We start from the raw sequence: 18,287 nt of genomic DNA, 5'->3' as shown, positions 1-18,287 counted from the left end.
TCACTGGCCCACACTTACCAGCAGGCGAGGCTAACTGGTCACCAAGCCCCAGAGATGGACCGGTCTTCAACTCCCCAGTTCACCACGCCGCCTTTTTAATTTCTTTTTAAACAAAAACCAAAACCTGGGTTCATGAAGTTGAATTCATGTCCTTTGTTTGCAAGGCGAGCACTTTACTGACTGTGTGTGTGTAGACGGGGTTTGGAGGTACCGTGATTTTAAAAACTGAGCCTGCCTCGGCCGATGGCTGACCGCAGCCTGCTCTTCTGGAGGCATTCCTGTGGTGGCGCCAGCTGCGTGTCTGGTACTGAGCACCAGGTCCCTGGAGTCCGTTGGCGCCCTCCACTCTGTTCTCTTCTTAACCTGTCACTCACTCCCTGGTGTCTTACAAATCAACAGTGTTCCAGAGTTTCAAGAAAACGGCGTTTCCTCTCTATTTTCCAGTTTGATTTTGATTTTATGGGTATGAGTGTTTGCCTGCATGTATGTGTCTGTGGCATGCAGACTCATGTGTATAGTAGCCTTGGAGGCCCGAAGAGGTCACTGGATGCCCTGGGACTGGGATCCACAAAGTGGGTGCTGGGAATTGAACTTAGGTCCTCTGGAAGAGCAGTCAGTGCTCTTAACTGCGGAGCCATCTCTCCAGCCCCACATTTTCTTTTATTGTATCATTTTAAATTCAGGACCATGACTTGTAAAGAACATAAGTCTATATAAAGGCCGGAGACCTGGGTTTTATTTTTATTTTACTTATTTATCTTTTTAATGAGCCCCGAGACTCCCACTAGGCAAGCACCCTGCCACAGAGCTACCGCCCCAGCCCGGGGGACACGGATGTGCCAGTGACTAGGTTTCTGTCACTAGAGAACTTGTCTTCTGTGTTCCGTTTGGCAAGTTATTATATGTATTTCCTTTGGGGCAAATAGTGTTTGTTGTCACACAAACACACACTCATTCACACACACTCATGCACACACAGATGTACATATAATATGAGAGGGTATTAGTTATTCAGTGGGAAATTTTCATTATGAAGTAATTGTGATTGCCTTGCTGTAAGTGGTTGTTTTATATTAAAACTTTCTGTTTCCAGCTTCGAGCTCAGAATCAGGTCCTGAAGAAAGGCGTTGTGGATGAGCAGGCCAGCTCTGCTGTTCTAAAGGTATGCAATGGGAACCTGGAGTAGCAAAGGTTGTTTCATGTTGGGAAAGCAGATGGTTTGGGGGATAAAGTTCCCCAGCTCTGCCACTGATTTACTAGGGGTAGGGATGGTAAGAGTGTTTGCCGCGTCTGACTTTCCTCCGTAGGTATGTGTCTTTTGTGTCTCCTTAGCTAAAAATGTAGACCAATAGTGACTTTATCTATTGCATTTCTTCTGTAGTTCAAGGCCTTTGCAGAGTCAGATCCATCTGGATGAACGCAGCCTTGTCTCTGCCGTCTCCAGGCAGCACTCTGAGGGGACTGGGCATGCTTGTATTTGTATCTCCAGTGTTCAGCAGATGGGCCCTAAGAAATGAGTGTGGCTATGGATCCCGTGGTCCATTTATTCTTGCTGTTAGTTTGCCACTTGGTAGTGATAACCCGTGTCCGTGTGCACACTGCTTGAGCAGTCCGTTTGTCCCCCAGCACCTCTCTTAACTGAAGCATAATGGGCTGAGGAAGGATTTGCCTCTGCCATTCTATCTGGCCTGTAATAGATGGTGGCTTGACTGGAGAGATGAATTGTAGGTTATGGATTACTTTCCTGAAACCCTTGAGGAATTGATCAGTGACTGTCCTAGTGAAAACCTAGTACTGAGAAGTGTCCTCCAAATAGCCTGCTCTGTTTGGCCGCTCCTGGTGCTGGTCTTGTGGATAACTCTGTGGCGGTAGGAATGTGTGGATGGGCACGGCAGTGGCGCTGAAAATACTTAGTTCTCTCTTTGAGCGCTCACCACATGCCAGGCTTTGTACTGAGCACATGCTACACCCATTGTCTTATTTCCAACAACTCTGTAAGGACTGATAGTGTTATCACCCTGTTGCAGAAGCTGGGCTTAGCTAGCAGTTGGCACACACCGTTTCCGAAGCTGGTGGTTGGTTAGCACATTTGGAACATCATTCCACTAGTGGTGACTCACTGCACCAGTGTAAAGAAATTGCTTCGCATCTTGTTCATTCTGAGGCCATTGCAATTACAGTATGGTGTTACAGTACATTGTAATTACAGGACAGTGGCTGTTACTGTGTCCTCTGACTGATTTAATTGGATTTGCCCCACAGTGAGTTGGATTGGACTTCCTTTAATTTAAGGTTTTGTGATGATTTACACTTGAGCTGGACCTATGTGTACCTTTGACCTTCAGGTAAAAATGAAGGGCATACTGAATAAACGAAATTGTAAAGAAGGAAAAAGTGTCTTTCTCCTAAACGGGCACATGGTTGGGGCTCTCTCACTGCCTTCGTCATGCAAAGCGCTCCCCAGCACCCCCAGCACCCCCAGCACCCCCAGCAGCGGGCCGGCCATCAGGCTGATGCTTCAGTACAGTACAGTGTCTGTTCGTTGATCTCACTGCTTGGTCTTACAATTCTTTCTCTCAGGGAAATTAGTCAAAGTAATTATTTAAATAGACAAGGACTCTGGCTGCTCATGTTGCCTATCAGTGAGCACAAAGTTGTAAGTAAAGTGTAGGTAAAATAGTGGATTTTTAAAATAGGGGAAAACTGTGTCTCTCACTTCCTATGTCTTCTCCCTTTGTAAATAGTAGAGAATAGTCAGCAGACAGGATGCTATTGAGATCGTAGGTCTTGTGTCTCTTTTCAAGGGCTTGAGAGTGAGCCTCTGTGGCCCAGAGTGCTGAGGTCCTCCTGTGCCGTGGTAAGGCTGGCCTCAGAACCTAACGGGTGGCAGGCAGGTGGCAGGCAGGTGGCAGGCAGCGTGCTGAGAAGACCTGGAGCCGGCATGTAGCTCTGCGCTCATGTAGGCGTCCTTGAAGACCAGGTTAGGTTCTGTCCCCAGCGTGGCGCAAAGAAAGGGGGTGAGGTGGGACAAGACTTCATTCACATTCAGAGAGGACTTACAGAGAAAGGGCCGGAAACAGACTCCTGCCCTCCACAAGCACTGAGGGTGTCATCAGTAAGTCTGCGCTTCCCTTAACATCCAGGGTTAGAAACGTGTAGCCCTGGCCTGTCTGCCCGCTCTCTCGGACGTAACCAAGTTACAGGCATTTTGCCTTAAGTTGCTGACAGTCTGTTATTTCAACATTTATATTTTATTTATTTATAGATATACTGGTTTGGCTGGAAGCTATTTTTGTGCAATATAGCCGAAACATATCTGAAACAATAAATATATAACATATTCATTCCCTGAAGCAAGCGGATTTGATTTTATGTTGGTGGAACAAAGACTTAAAAAAAAAAGCCAAACAGAGTGTGAGGAACTGTTTCGCTTTGATGTAGGAACAACTGAAAATGAAGGATCAGTCGTTGAGGAAACTACAACAGGAAATGGACAGTTTGACATTTCGAAATCTGCAACTTGCCAAGAGGGTGGAACTCCTTCAAGATGAGCTAGCGCTGAGTGAGCCCCGAGGCAAGAAGAATAAGGTGAGTAGAGTAGAGGCCCCTGGGCGGTCTGTGGAAGGCACAGGCTGGTGTGGACAGTAGAGCCACTCCAGGCCCTCAGTGCTCCATCGCTGTGTCTGGTACCCGAGTCCAGAGGGGAGGTGTTTGCCATTCACACGTCCACATAGGGCCATTTTCCCATTTCCTTTTGTTTTGGGGACAAGATCTCTTCTTGCAGCTCAGGCTGGCCTCAGATCCACAATGCTCTCTTCTTAGCCTCCTGGTGCTGGGATGACAGGTGTGGGCCTCTGTGACCACTTCAGGGGCATTGCCATAGAAAAGTCAGTTTTTAAAATTCATTAGCAGCCAGTATGTGTAATTGGGTTAGTAGCTGAGAAAAATCAATGGAATAGCTCATATTGCTCAAAATTGGTATCTCTGTTACCTTAATTCCTGCTAGGCAGAGGTAAGGCAAATGAACTCGGAGGTGGTGAGTGACGGACCGTAGCTGCTCGAGCCGGTGCAGCTGGGGCCTCTGAGATGAAGTGTTGCCTTTGTGGTTTACTTGGGGGGCGGATTTCTGTGCTAAGAACATAAGAAGGCGTGTTGGGCTAGTGGTAGAGGGTTAAGTCTTCCGTGTGTAATGGCCCACATTCTGCAGGGGTGTTTACAGGCTGTGCTGAAGGGACCCCGGAGAAGACTCTAGAGGGACACTGGCTGTGGTCAAGCTTGGTTTGAATTCTCGGCCTGCCATTTATAACTCCACGACTGTGGCAAAGCTGTGAATCTTTTAGCCTCGATTTATCCATCTGTAACGTGGATACGAGAATTTAAGGCTTATGAGGATTAAAGGTGATCACATGAAGTGCCTAAAGCTGTATCATCATGTGATATATTAATACCTTTCCCAAATGCGTTGATCTGTTTAGAAGGGTGCTCTAAAGTGTTCAGGTCAAGAGGGACAAAGAGAACCTATCATGTACATATTAGAGTCACTAGGAAATGTGCATGCTTTGGGAATTCTAGGTGATCCCTGGGAGGAGATAGCTGTCTAGACTTCAGACATGACTATCAGGTGTTTTTGTTGTTCTATTTTTTTTTTAGTTGTGGGGAGGGGGGTCTTACTCTGTAGCCCAGGCTGCCCTGGTATATAGTCCAGGCTGGCCTTGGATGTGTAGTAGTTCTTCTATCTCGGCTTCCTAAGTGCTGGGATTACAGGTGTGAGCCACCACGCCTGGCCCACGTACCAGATTAATTATCTAGCAGCGATGTCTAAGACTTGTGAACTAGTCTTAGTTAAAGGTTCCAAGTTTGGAACACCGAGGACCACAAGTAAGTCATTCCATAGTGTGCCTTATGTAGTTTTTGTGTTCAAATGTGATGGGTGCTTAGTGTCTTTGGCTTCTGATATAGCTGTGTTTGCAAAGGATCTTTTCACCACCGATGGGTAGTGTGTCGGCAGGTGAGTTCATCTGAAGTGATGAGTGAGGTGCAGAAAAGGCAGAGATCGGTGACTGTTGTCTACACAGTGTCATTGTTAAACTGCTCCTCCAATAGTCACAGTTCTGTGTCACAGAAACAAGCGTTCTTTCTTAGATCTCTAAATAGGGCTATTCTTAGTGGGAAAGTGAACATTAGCAAGAAAGGAATTTTTCATCAGCTCAGGTTTTTTTTCTTGTGTGCATAATAGCTTTATTTTAACATGGTTAGGTTTTTACTACGATAGAAATTGATGTGGACTCTCACATGAACATGTATTTGTGACTGCTGCTACATGACTTAATAGAACTTCGTAAAGGAATGTAATAACTCAGACTCTAACATAATCTCTCCCACACCGAAAGCTCAGGTTGAGACGAGGGGTCCTGCTGTTCTGTGTTCCAGCAGCTCCTGAATTCCTGTGCAGGAACTGATGAGCCCGGTTATCTTCCTCTCTGCCCCTCTCTCAAGCTGTCTTGCCTTTGCAGTCTGTGTGGCTTCAGTTTGGATCCCGTAGGCGAAGTCAAGCGGTGAATTGTGCCGTTTCCGGGGCTGTTTGAAGGGGTGAGCACACAGAAGACAAGCCACTGAGGTCGTGGTTGCTGTGTGCCTCAGCTTGTTGCTCTAAAGGATCCGACTTGTGTGGACATAACTTGTTCTTTCCCTCAGAAAAGTGGCGAGTCTTCTTCTCAGTTGAGTCAAGAGCAGAAGAGCGTCTTCGATGAAGATCTGCAAAAGAAAATCGAGGAGAATGAGCGGCTGCATATACAGGTGACAGAAGATGGGGCTGGGGGCTGGCAGGATGGCTCAGTGGGTAAAGGCACGTGCCAAGCCGAAGGCCTGAGTTCACTCCCTGGGCCCCACACAGTGGAAGGAGAGAGCCAGCTCCTACAGATTGTCCCTCTGACTAACATGCTGTCTTGTGCCCCCACACAATAAATACATAAATAAATGTTTAAAGAAATGGAGCTTGACACTGGAGGGAGGCTCTGTGGTGAAGAGCACTTACTGCTCTTCTAGGTGACCTAGGTTCAGTTCCACCACCCATTTTATGACTCAAAAATGCCTCTAACTCCAGAACCAGGGGATCCCTTTTCTGGCCCCTGAGGGCACTGTATATGTGTGGTACAGGTATAGAACATGCAGACAAACAAAAACAAAACTCATACATATAAAATACATAAATATTAAAAAAAAAATGTGTCTTTGTAGTCAGAAGTTTCTATCCCACCAGCAGCTCCCAAATAAAGACACAGAGGCTTAATATTAATCATAAATGCTCAGCCAACAGCTCAGGCTTGTTACTAGCTGACTCTTACATTTAAATTAACCCTCGTTTCTTATCTATGCTTTGCCACGTGGCTTGGTGTCTTTTCTCAGTACCCCTTTTTCTACCCAGCATTCTCAGTTTGGCTCTCCCTCTAACCTTATTCTGTTCAGCTATTGGCCAGTCAGTTTCTTCATTAAACCAATCACATCGACATATATTCACACAGTGTAAAGGAATATTCCTCAGGTCTTATAATCTGAGATGTGGAAAAGTTGATACAATAGTTACCTTGCTGTCTACATGGATTTTTAATGTTTTCTATGTCCTTTAAATATGTAATGTGACTATGATTTGTTCGTTTCTTAAATCTCACACATTGCTTGATATACATTTGTTCAGAGTCTTCAGATTAGAAATATACTAGGCACAAGTCCCTTTACCCAGAGTTGATGAGATGGGTCATTTTGTGGGAGCTTATCAACAAGAAGGGTTTGTTTCATGATCTATGATGTTTAGGATTTTGTTTGTTGTGTTTTGTTTTTTGTATTTTTGAGGCAGCTTTTCTTGTAGCTCAGTGTCAGCCTTGAACTCCCTATGTTGCTGAGGATGTTTTTGGAATTGTAGTCCCCCTGCCTCCAACTATGAAGTGTGCTGGCGTTACTGGCATGCATCACTGCCCAGCTTTGAAAGATTTCAGGGGTCACAGATGGCTCAGTGCATAAAGGTGCTTTTTGCAAGCCTGACAACCCAAGTTCAGTCCCTGGGACCACAAACCGACTCGTGCCTTCTGACCTCTGTACATGCACACACAAATACGCACGAGTAATGAGAAAAAGAAAAATCGTGAAAAATTTGATCTCACGAGTAATGAGAAAAAGAAAAATCGTGAAAAATTTGATCTCAGTGCTCTTTATATCCAAGTATTCATAACTCTTAATTGGTATCAGGTTTATTAAGGAGAAGGTTTCGTATGTCTTAGGAGAAGCCCCTCAGTTGAATTGTCTGTAGATAGTTGTTCAGAGGAGAGATTTGTGGGCCGAAGGATTTGGTGCCGGCTGGGGAGCAGGTTTTTCTGTTTCAATGTCATTTCTGCCGTGTTTAACTGAGACAAGGACCGTGTAACACATTTAACTTGCCACATCTGTAAAAGAAGGATAAGGAAGTACAGCTCTGTTCCCTGTGGGAATTACGTGCTCTGGGGTCTTTAGCTCACCTCCCATCAGCCACATGGTAGTCCCAGGGTGTATGGCTGCTGCTGGCCTTGCTGCATTGGGATCTCTTCCTTTCAGTTTTTCGAAGCCGACGAGCATCACAAGCACGTGGAAGCAGAGCTGAGGAGTCGGCTGGCCACTCTGGAAACCGAAGCTGCTCAGCACCAAGCTGTGATTGATGGCCTGACCCGGAAGTACATGGAGACCATTGAGAAACTACAGAATGACAAGGCTAGGCTAGAGGTAAGGCTGCTGCCCGGGGAGGCACGTTGATAACTAGGTCTGGCTCCTCTAAGTTCTGGGTGCTGTGTGGGGACTCGGCCACAGGCTGAGCTGTCAGCTTTTATTTTCTTCCCCCCCCCCCAATTCAGGTAAAATCTCAGACTCTAGAAAAGGAGGCCAAGGAATGTCGACTTCGAACAGAAGAATGGTATGTGGAAACGTGAATGCCAAGGGGTCCTATAGTTGGAAGATTTCCTGTGTCCCTCCTGGCCTGTGATCGGGACAAATCTCTCACCCATAGTTCTGTAGCCATTTACAAAATAATCACACAGAGGCTTATATTAATTATAACTGCTTGGCCATTAGCTCAGGCTTATTACTGACTAGCTCTTACACTTAAATTAACCCATAATTCTTATTTATGTTTAGCCATGTGGCTTGGTACCTTTTCTCAGTTCTACCTTGACATCTTGATTCCTCTGTGTCTGGCTGGTGACTCTTGACTCAGCCTTTCTCTTCCCAGAATTCTCCTTGTCTGCTTACCCCACCTATACTTCCTGGCTACTGACCAATCAGCATTTTATTATCAACCAATCAGAGCAACACATCCACAGCATACAGAATGACATTCCACAGCAGGGTCCTGAGGTCAGAATCAAAGCCCAAGCCTCTGTTTTGCTCCTTTTTTTTCTGTCCACGCTGAGCTGAGGAGACTGTAGTAGGTCACTGCCAGGGCCCTTGGCCAGCCTCAGGCCACAGCATCTTGACGGAGTGGTCTCTGCTGGGCCTCGGCATAGGCCTGGGAGATCCGGCTCTCATCTCCTTGACTGGGACTTTGAGCTTCTGACTCTCCCGGCTCAGGGGCCGTCTAATAGTCTCTAGCAGGAAACATGACTAAGCGATGGCAACTTTCTTATGGTACATTTTGAATAAGGTTGAGGTTATAGGTCTAATTGAGAGCATTACATAGCAATGTGCCAAAGCTATTCGTAGTCTTAATGTTTTGTTTTTTGGTATTTACCATAGTACTTAGGTTTCACTGCTTTGGTAGAAATACACGTGTGGCTTAGATGGTATCTGTGCTAATAATTTAGACAAAACAGAAATTATCAGCTTTTGAACTCAAGAAATAACCTGATATAATACTTAAAAAAACTGTACAGTGATAATTGAATAAACATTTAGAGATAGTAAACAGGAAATTTATGATTATCTTGGGGAAATAAACGCAGGTTGTGTGAGAAACTGGGACTATGGTTGATTCCCCGGGAGTCTCCAGTTCTTTGGGAATGGGGCTGGTTCCTCTCTTAACATCGTCTTTGAACAACTCTCAGCGGAATGTTCCAGATGTTGGCACAGCTCTCTGAAAGTCTGCTGCCAGCTGTTGGGGTAACAAGCAATTGACGATTCACTGATTGGTAATAATGTGGTTTTGTGGGTTCTTTTTTCTTTCAGTCAATTACAGTTAAAGAATCTTCATGAAGATTTGTCAGGTAGATTAGAAGAATCCTTATCAATCATCAATGAAAAAGTACCTTTTAATGATACAAGTAGGTATTACATAAATGTAAGTTTTCTGTTATTTGCATCTTTGAATCTCTCTGTGGTAGCTGGTTAAGTAAGATAATTTCAGATCTCAGCAAAAAAGCCGAATTGACCCAGTGAAGGGCTCTGTCTGGCTCCCTTGATCAGCTGTGGACATATTGTTTCCTAGGGACATTTTAAATCATCTCCTAAGTGCTCCAAAGCCAGTCTTCTCGGAAGATGGCTAATGTATTCTTTTAACTGCGCTTCTCATGTCCCAGGACAAACCCACCTTCCTGTGAAGTGGCAGGATGTTTGTATGAGAAGCTCTTCAGTGGGTCTGGGGGTGCGTGGGTCCACAGTGGGACGTGTCTTTTCAGCCTGTTAGCTTTTGCACCTTGGGGAATCCCCAGTGACGGGATGGTGTTGGGAAGGCTAGTTTTGTTTCCTCCTGGGGATGGCCTGGTAGCTCACATATCCAAGAGTAACAAAAAGAACTGAAACAATACCCTAGAACAGCACTCACATGTCACTAGATGTTTAACCTGTAGGTAAGAATTAAATGAAACCCTGGAGAGCAAAGAACATGTATTTGGGAGGCCAGTGAAATGGCTAAGTGGAGAAAGGTGCTTGCTGCCAAGCCTGACGGCCTGAGTTAGTCCCCAGAACTCACTCCCGGAAGTTGTCTTTTGACTTCGATCTGCTGTGGCGTTCAGGTGCCTGCTCCCACCTGCTCAAGCAAATAAATTAGTTTTTAAAAATAGAAAACAATTTTTTAAAAAAAAGTGTTTGGAATTTGAAGCCTACAACCAAGTTAATACACACTTCCTTCTACAGCTGCATTTGAAATTTATTTTTTAGTTCCCTTAAACTTTTCTTAGAACAGCTGGGGGTGGTGGAGGAGAAGAGAAACAGCACTTTGATCACATCTAAAATCAGCATCGGTGGGGCTCAGCTGCTGAGAGCACCGGTTGCTTTTCCAGAGGACCTGGTCTCTGTTTCCACTCGCACATGGGAGCCCGTAACTGTCTGTAGTTCCAGTTCCAGGGGTCTGATGCTGCGGGCATTCACGGGGTGCACAGACGTGCCCTGTAATTGTTTTCTAACTAGAGTTGTTTATACAGGCAAGACACACAAAGACATCAACTAGTTAAAATCAGCACAGGCCACGTCTGTGTCAACAGCCTAAATCCCGCCTTGAAAGCAGGGCCTGTTTGCAGCTTCCACACTGTGCATGGCGTCCCTGTACCCTGGCTGCGCCTGTGGAGCCCTGGTGGTTACTTGTTACTCTTTGTAGCCATTAGTGACTAGTAGCTTTTGGATCTTATGCATGTCTACTTCCTTTGCCAATACTACTTGTCATCCAGTTTTAGCTACTTGTCACATCGTATCTGTGGGCCCACCTGCACATGTGTGGTACACACAGTATCACACACATGCACACTCACATGCACACAGAGACTTTTTTAAAGAACACTTTCACTTTGGCCCTGGTCCTAGTATCCAGCAGGGGAGGAGATGAGGAATGGTCTTTGGGACAGAAATGGAGAAGTCTGGAATACCTGTCCTGGAAAGCAGGAGAGGGCACAGCAGTGGAGGCCTAGATTGGTTTCCTAGTAGAGCAGAAGTCTCCACTGAAGTCATATGGAATATATCTCGGCAGACCTGGCTCTGGCTTGGTTAGCAGCATTGTTGAGGTGAGAGGCCAGCTTTGGGGGGACAAGAAGCAAGGCCCCAAGAGGACTGATAGAAGGCAGAGGTGCTGAGGGACAGGGCAAGCTGGGACCACAGTGAGTGACGGCAGTGGAGACTTAGCCGCGGTGAGAAGGCACAGGGACTTTCCCAATGGCCGTGAGTGACTGGGTGGTGACAGGAGACGAAGGCCTAACATGACAGCTACAAGCACTGTGCTGCCTGGTGTTAGGCCGCGTCCGAGGCGGGGGACAGCCTGGGCGGTGGGGGACAGCCTGGGCGTCGGGGGACAGCCTGGCCATGAGGGCTGAGGAAGACCGTGGGAGCAGCGGCCCCAGACAGTGGGACGTGGTCCTGTTAGGGAGCTGGTGTTTTGGAGGGTTATTGTAGTCCGGGCAGGTTACTGTAGACGGACTGATGACAGCGAGAACATCCAGAGCCTTTGGAAGGAATCGTGAGAGGCTGCGAAGAGGTGTGTGAAAGGATTTCTTTGACTTGGAAATCCAGGAGTAGTTTGTTTGTTTCTTGTAATCCCGAAGCTAAACAAAGAAACAGTTATTACTGCTCTAGAAACCGCAGATTCCCTGCGTATTCCACCCCCCTGTGCTTGATTACGTGTCGGCATTTTGAATTCTCCTAGGAAGTTGTTTGGTAGTGCTCCTCTGAAGAGTGAGATGAGCTCTCACGGCGTCCCTTTTGTTTTGTAGAGTATAATCTGTACAACCCTCTCAACGTTCCACCGCACAACAGGAGACATCAGGTAAAGGATGCAGCGAGGGTGTGTTCCTAGTTCAGCCACGTGGGCACGGTCCTACCAAGTGAAGTTAGCTGTCTGGGTCTGTGATGGGCCAGGCCACCACGTTACTGTCATCCGTTTCTTCAGATGTAGGAGTTGCTTTGATTGAATTCATGCTCTGCTGAGTTTTTATGTTTTCGTGTATTTTTTACATTTACTTATTTATTGGGGGGCCTGAGGACAGTTAGTGGGAATCCATCCCCTCCCCCCACTACATGGGTCCTGTGTGCTGGGCTTCGATCATCAGGTTTGGTGGCATTGGTGGCAAGCACCTTTACCCAGCACTGATTGTTTATTTTGTTTAGACAGGATCTCATTGTGTAGCTCTGGTGGTCTTGGAACTCACTCTGTAGACCAGGCCTCAACTCACAGAGATCCCCCTGCCTCCACCTCCCAAGTGCTGAGATTAAAGGCGTGTGCCCCCCTACCTGGCAGTACCACTGATTTTTGATGTTTTTCTCATTTTTTCACATTAGAACTGAATTATGGGATGCCTTACTGTTTGAAGCAGGCTTTTATTTTAGGGTGGTGGGCTTTGTACTCAAATAGCTAAGGTATATTTGCCAAAGCCAATGGCTTCCTGACTTACTTGGATGGGAAGACACTGATGTTCAAGTGGGAGCAAATGGGGACTGAGGAATGATCTCACTGGGTCCAAGTGCTTTAAAACAATCGCCGCATAGTTGACTATGTGCACTTTGCATTTTAAAGCTGAAGATGCGGGATATAGCTGGGCAGGCCCTGGCTTTTGTTCAGGATCTCGTTCCGGCTCTTCTGAACTTTCACACCTATACAGAGCAGAGGATTCAAATTTTCCCTGTTGATTCAGCCATAGATGCCATATCACCACTGAATCAGAAGGTAAGTAGTCACGATGCCTTTTGTTGCCCTGGACAGAGGGGAGAACAAATTGGGAATTCCGTTCAGACCACTTCCTGTATGAGCCAAGTATGGTGGGAAACACGGAAGAAATCACAAGTCATGGTCTTCACCAGAACAGATTATGGCTAATACAGGGTGTTAAGAATTATCAGAAGACCACGGAGTGAGCAGTTGAGGAAGTGACTGAATGAGTGTGTGAATGAGTGAGTGAGCAAGTGAGCAGGCCATCCACCTAACCAGTGTGGCCAGGAAGTGTGGAGTTTTTGGGGATGAGCAATGCTCCGTGAAGAATCTGCAAAGACTGTCTGGGTTTTGGAGCCTTGAAGACTGAGCAAGATTGAATATAGGGGCCTGGAGAGATGGCTCAGCAGTTAAGAGCACTGGCTGTTCTTCCAGAGGTCCTGAGTTCAATTCCCAGCAACCACATGGTGGCTCACAACCATCTGTGATGAGATCTGGTGCCCTCTTCTGGCCTGCAGACATACATGCAGTCAGAACACTGTATACATAATAAATAAATCTTAAAAAAAAAGAAAAGATTTGAATACAGGAAGAGGGATGGTGATTGGCTCCCCCCACCTCCTTGGTATTTTTGAACTCTCAGAAGGAACTATGTGAGTAGAAATGTGAAGCAGGGTGGGGCAGTGGCGGCGCACGCCTTTAATCCCAGCACTCGGGAGGCAGAGCCAGGCCGATCTCTGTGAGTTCGAGGCCAGCCTGGGCTACAGAGCGAGCTCCAGGAAAGGCGCAAAGTTACACAGAGAAACCCTGTCTCGAAAAACCAAAAAAAAAAAAAAAAAAAAAAAAAAAAAAAAAAAAAAAAAAAAAGAAAGAAAAGAAAAGAAAGAAAGAAACGTGAAGCAGGAAAGCATGGTGGGTGGGGCTGAACTTGGGGGAATGTGGAGAGGGTGTGCTGGGTGAACTTCTGGCTGGAATGTGAAGTCCCTGGAGGGGAGGAATGGGATGGAAATTAGGAGAGCAAAGTGGCTGTTTTCAGAGGCCCCTGGGGCCGACCAAGGCAGAGGCCTTCCTTTTGGCCTGGGCGGCTTTTTGACAGCGCTTGGCAGAATGGAGGTTTTGTTTTGTTGCCCGGAGGGGTAATTCGCTGGCATGTTTCTGTCTTGTCTGTAGTTGCTGTGAACCTGTCATGGGGCCAAATAGCCAGCAGTCGGCCTGCTCTTTCCTTCTGCTCAGGCGTCTGGTGGGAAAGGGCAGAGCCCGTTGAGTGTGGCAGCTTTTCAGGGTCTGTGGGGTTTGGCTGAGGGGAGAAGAGCTTTGCACGTTCCTTTCCTCAATCCCTGTGCCTCCTTACCCAAGGAATTCTACAAAGGATTTAAGGACGCCTGCAAAATTTATTATTATTATTATTATTATTATTATTATTATTATTATTATTATTACTTAGTTATTTTGAGACAGGGTTTCTCTGTGTAACAGTCCTGGCTGTCATGGAACTCTGTAGACCAGATTGGCTTCCAACTCACAGAGATCCTCTGAGTGCTGGAATCAAAGGTGTGCCTTCACCACCCTGTGTAAAAGTTTATTTTACTGTAAAGGTGAAATGCTAATGAGTATATTCATTTTGTATAACTGGACAGTAAGCTCCCCGGGACGTAGTAGTTTGAAACAGTAGACACTGGCTATCTCCTGGTTTCTGTGGTTAGGAATTCAGGGACCAGGTACCTAGGGAGTTGCAGCTCCTGACTTCTCATGGGGTTACACACACGATGTCCCTGGGGCTGCTTTCATCTGAAGGCCTCACTGGCTGAGGGATGGACTTCTGAGGGGCTCGGATTTGTTTATTCACAGGCCTGGTGAGTTAGTGCTGGCTGGTGCCCAGGAGCCTGTTTCTCCTGGGCCCTTCTGTTTAAGTTCTCATGACTTGACACCTAACATCCCCCAGAGAGCTTGGCTCAAAAGATGTGGAAGCCATAGTCTCTGGGGACACTTGGCTAGTCCCACTTGTCATATGCCCGTTGTGATATTGGTCACACAGACTAATCCTGAAACAATATGAGTGGGTAGCAGGCAAAGGCAAGAATACATGGCGTCACTGAGGTCAACTTGGAGGCCAGCTCACATACAAGGGAAGCTGAGGGACCTTGTTACAGATGTGTCCTGAGGGCTTGATAATGTGACCTGTGACCAACCACAATCGGACTCTGCCTAGCTTTGTGGTTCTAGTGGTTGGATAGTTGGATATGCTCATGTCTACAGGTACCCAGAGTGCCTCGTAGGTGGCAAAGACTTGGACTCTGAAGTTGGACTTCTTAGGACACATTCTAGCTGTGTCCCCTTGGGAGACTTGTTTAACCCCTCTGCTTTGACTTGGGAGAGGGGCTTGCCCATGTCACAGATATCCACAGGTAACGGAAGGAGTACCAGAGTGCCTGGCGCGTAGTGAGCGCTCGGCAGAAGTTACCCATAACCATTCTTGTGCCTCGGTGGCTCGGTTTTCATCCACTTCAGTGACTGCACAAATCTACTGAGCCTCATCAAAATAACTGTTGTAATTTTAATTTGTCTAGAACACCTCATTCTTTTGAAGACTTCATGTATTTCTCAGTATTTCATCTTCAGCACTTTGGCCTATGAAAGTCCCTCTGATTTTTCTACAAAGTCTCCAGTATTGAAGGTTTGGAAACCTTTTGCAGAAGATGGCCAAAGGGCAAACTGTTTCTAGACTCTTAAAGCAGCTGGAACTCCGACTTCAGAGCTGCGGGCAGTGGAGCCCAGCTGCTTGAGCTGTGCAGGACAGTGTCACCGTGCATCGCACAAGGTCACCTGCGTCTTGTAGAGGACAGTTCATGTCTATATGCAGCAGCTCAAACTTGAGCCATTAGGAAATACCCAGCTGGCTGGGACGTTGCATAAATGCGTCTTACCCCCTTGCTTCTAGATTGTCCAGAATATTGAGGGATTTGCTCCCCCCCATGTTGGGATCCCCTCCACCACACAGGCCAAGCACACCCTATGGCCCCAGGCTGTAGCAGCAGTCCCCGACTCTGTTTGCATGCTATGACATCAGTGATGATAATGAACATTTTAACTCACCTTGCTTACATTCTGGCATTTGTTAACCCTGAACAGTGTATGCAGTAAACAAGAAGCTGCCTGGTGGGCCGCTTTGGAAAACTGAGGTGCATAGTGCAAAGGCCTCCCAACCTTCTGTGTTTTCCTCACTGGGGTCCCTGCAGAGCAGCCAGTGTTCAGGGCCCCTGCGCTCTTCAGGTGCTGTGCTGACTGTCACCCAGTCTCCTCAGCTGCCTGCTTGACTCTCACCCCCCTCTGCTTCCTTGATTTGAATTGGGATGGGGACGGGGAATTTTATCTGGGGCTTTAGAGGGGTTTTCCAGAAGTGTGTTCAAAAGGATTTCAGTGTGAAGTCAGTGAGTCCCCCTCCTGAGTGCTGATGCTTGTTTTCCGTGGAATTAATTCAAACGCTTCTTCCCTATTCAGTTCTCCCAATACCTTCATGAAAACGCGTCCTACGTCCGCCCCCTTGAGGAAGGAATGCTGCATGTATTCGAGAGTATTACCGAGGATACTGTGACTGTCCTGGTAATTTCCCCCCTTGTTTTATTGTGGGAAACTCGGGCTCTCATTGCCAGGTAGCACTTTTAACTGTGGAATTATGTTTTTATCCAGGAGACAACTGTGAAATTGAAAATGTTTTCAGACCACTTAACTTCCTACGTACGCTTCCTTAGGAAGATCCTTCCTTATCAGTTAAAAAGGTATTCATTCCGTGGAGGCCAGGGAGCTTGGGGAGGGAGCTGAGGGTGGGACCTGACCTGTTCTGGAGTTAATCAAATAGTAACAGGGCGTCTTGCATCTGTCTGGACCTTCTGTCCTATGGTTGAGTAATGTCAATCAGCTGTGATTCCAGTAGCCCTTTGTCTGCATAAGGTCATAATCAGTGTTTTCAAGAATTGGGAATGGCACAGTTTTTGGAAGAAACATTTTGGTTTTGGGTTTTTTTGTTTGTTTGTTTTTGTTTTGTTTTAATTGTTGTTAATGTCTGGATGGGAGTTAGAATATTTAACTTCTTCATTTGAATCTTAATCCTTAGGTATCCTTAGAATGATATCTTTTTATTTTTATTATTGGAGACATTTAAATTATAAAATAAAATCTTTATCTGCTCTGGATCTCTAGGTTATATATCACTCCAAAACCTCTAATATTCCACTTTAAATATTCAGCATTAATAGTTTTAATTCTACCTTACATTTCTAGAAAGGCATAAAAGTGTACTGGGAATTTGATAAAATTGCTTGGAAGTTTTAATACTGTTTGTTTGTTTTGAGACAAGGTCTCACTGTGTAGTCTTGGTTGGCCTAGAGCTTGCTAAGTAGCCCAGGCTGGCTTTGAACTTAGAGCTCGACCTGCCTCAGCCTCCTGAGAGCTGGGATTAAAGGGGTGCACATCTGTTTTTTATCATTTTATTTTAAAGCATTTGCTAAATCCTTTCTCTTGGTGGCAAATGCCCTTCCTTACCTGCTGCGCTCTCTTGCTGGCCCACCTTTTTTCAAATAGCCACTGTGAGCAGCAGGCCTGAAGGAGAGCAGGGCTGAGTGGAGCCGTCCTAAAGCAGAGGAGACGAGGGAACTGGACAGATGGAACCCTGTTTCTGTGCCAACTGTTCCAGGTTTCTTCTGTTTTGTTTTGGGGGTGGGGACAGGGTTTGCCTAGCACAGGCTCACCTGAAGCTCCTCATCCTGCCTCAGCCTTTTGATGGTGGGATTGCAGGCACACACCGTGCTCGGCGTTTTTCTAGTTTTATATTAACCGCTTTATTTGATTACTACAATTGTTAAACACTATTAAGAGTCCTCTTTTTAAAAGCAACTTTATAGGTAAGGTACCCACTTGCAACTTTATAGTTAAGATATCCACTTGAAGTTGAAAACGGTAAAATATGCCTTGTTATCACAATATTAAATATTTATTTTTAAATTAGAGCCTATAGTAGCAGTAATACCAGTTTTTGTTTAATTAATTCTCTTTAGGAATTCAGTTAAATGGACTGTCTTCTGTAAATAGTTTAAGGAGTTTCCCCAGCAAAGGTTCTGTGTTTATTACTGAGCTACCCGACCAACTCATTTGAGCACTCATTCACAGGCCCAGCCTCCAGCCGCTCCCTGTGCTGTGTTATCGCTGACCCTGGCTCAGCACAGCACCTGTGCCCTGCGGGGACCCTCCAGAGCCAGCCCCTCCGTCTTCACAGCTTTTCTTGGAGTCCTGTTGTTTCCTTACCAGTTTTCACCCACACCCATAGGGAAACGGGACAGTTCTGCTTTTGTGTCTTGGAACTGTTGGGCTTTAAAAGTCTTCTGAGAAGTCTTGGTGAGAAACTGAGTGAGACAAGTGTCCCTATTTTAAGAATTTTTAATATGGTCCAGGGTCATGACTTAGTAGGTAAAGACTTCTGCTGCCAGGCCTGTGGAGATTCTCAGTGTGGAAGGCGAGACCCGGCAGGTTGTCCTCTGACTTCCGCATCTGCGCTGTGGCACACGGACACACATGCGCACACAGACATACAAATAACTTTTTTGAAAAAATAACTTTAATGCTTCAAAATATACTGCTTTCATGCTGGAGAGGTGACTCAGTGGTTAAGGGCACGTTCTGTTCTTCCAGAGCACCTGGGTTTGATTTTTAG

The 18,287-nt window shown here is 46.1% G+C and overlaps 1 protein-coding gene across 1 annotated transcript in view; it reads left to right on the top strand.

Annotated features, from left to right (window-relative positions):
* Positions 1-18,287, top strand: part of Ppp1r21 (protein phosphatase 1 regulatory subunit 21) — a 64,469-nt gene that overhangs the window by 11,301 nt on the left and 34,881 nt on the right. The window contains exons 2-11 of the mRNA XM_028893063.2: positions 1,094-1,162; positions 3,442-3,588; positions 5,695-5,796; positions 7,585-7,749; positions 7,878-7,936; positions 9,184-9,278; positions 11,652-11,704; positions 12,452-12,601; positions 16,082-16,183; positions 16,271-16,359. Of these exons, the coding sequence (XP_028748896.1) occupies positions 1,094-1,162; positions 3,442-3,588; positions 5,695-5,796; positions 7,585-7,749; positions 7,878-7,936; positions 9,184-9,278; positions 11,652-11,704; positions 12,452-12,601; positions 16,082-16,183; positions 16,271-16,359 (1,031 nt within the window). The remainder of the gene's footprint in view (positions 1-1,093; positions 1,163-3,441; positions 3,589-5,694; positions 5,797-7,584; positions 7,750-7,877; positions 7,937-9,183; positions 9,279-11,651; positions 11,705-12,451; positions 12,602-16,081; positions 16,184-16,270; positions 16,360-18,287) is intronic.

This window comes from Peromyscus leucopus, chromosome 22 (genome assembly GCF_004664715.2).
Source record: "Peromyscus leucopus breed LL Stock chromosome 22, UCI_PerLeu_2.1, whole genome shotgun sequence".
Taxonomy (NCBI): domain Eukaryota; kingdom Metazoa; phylum Chordata; class Mammalia; order Rodentia; family Cricetidae; genus Peromyscus; species Peromyscus leucopus.
Note: the sequence above shows the minus strand (reverse complement) of the source record. Positions and strands in the feature narration are given on the sequence as shown.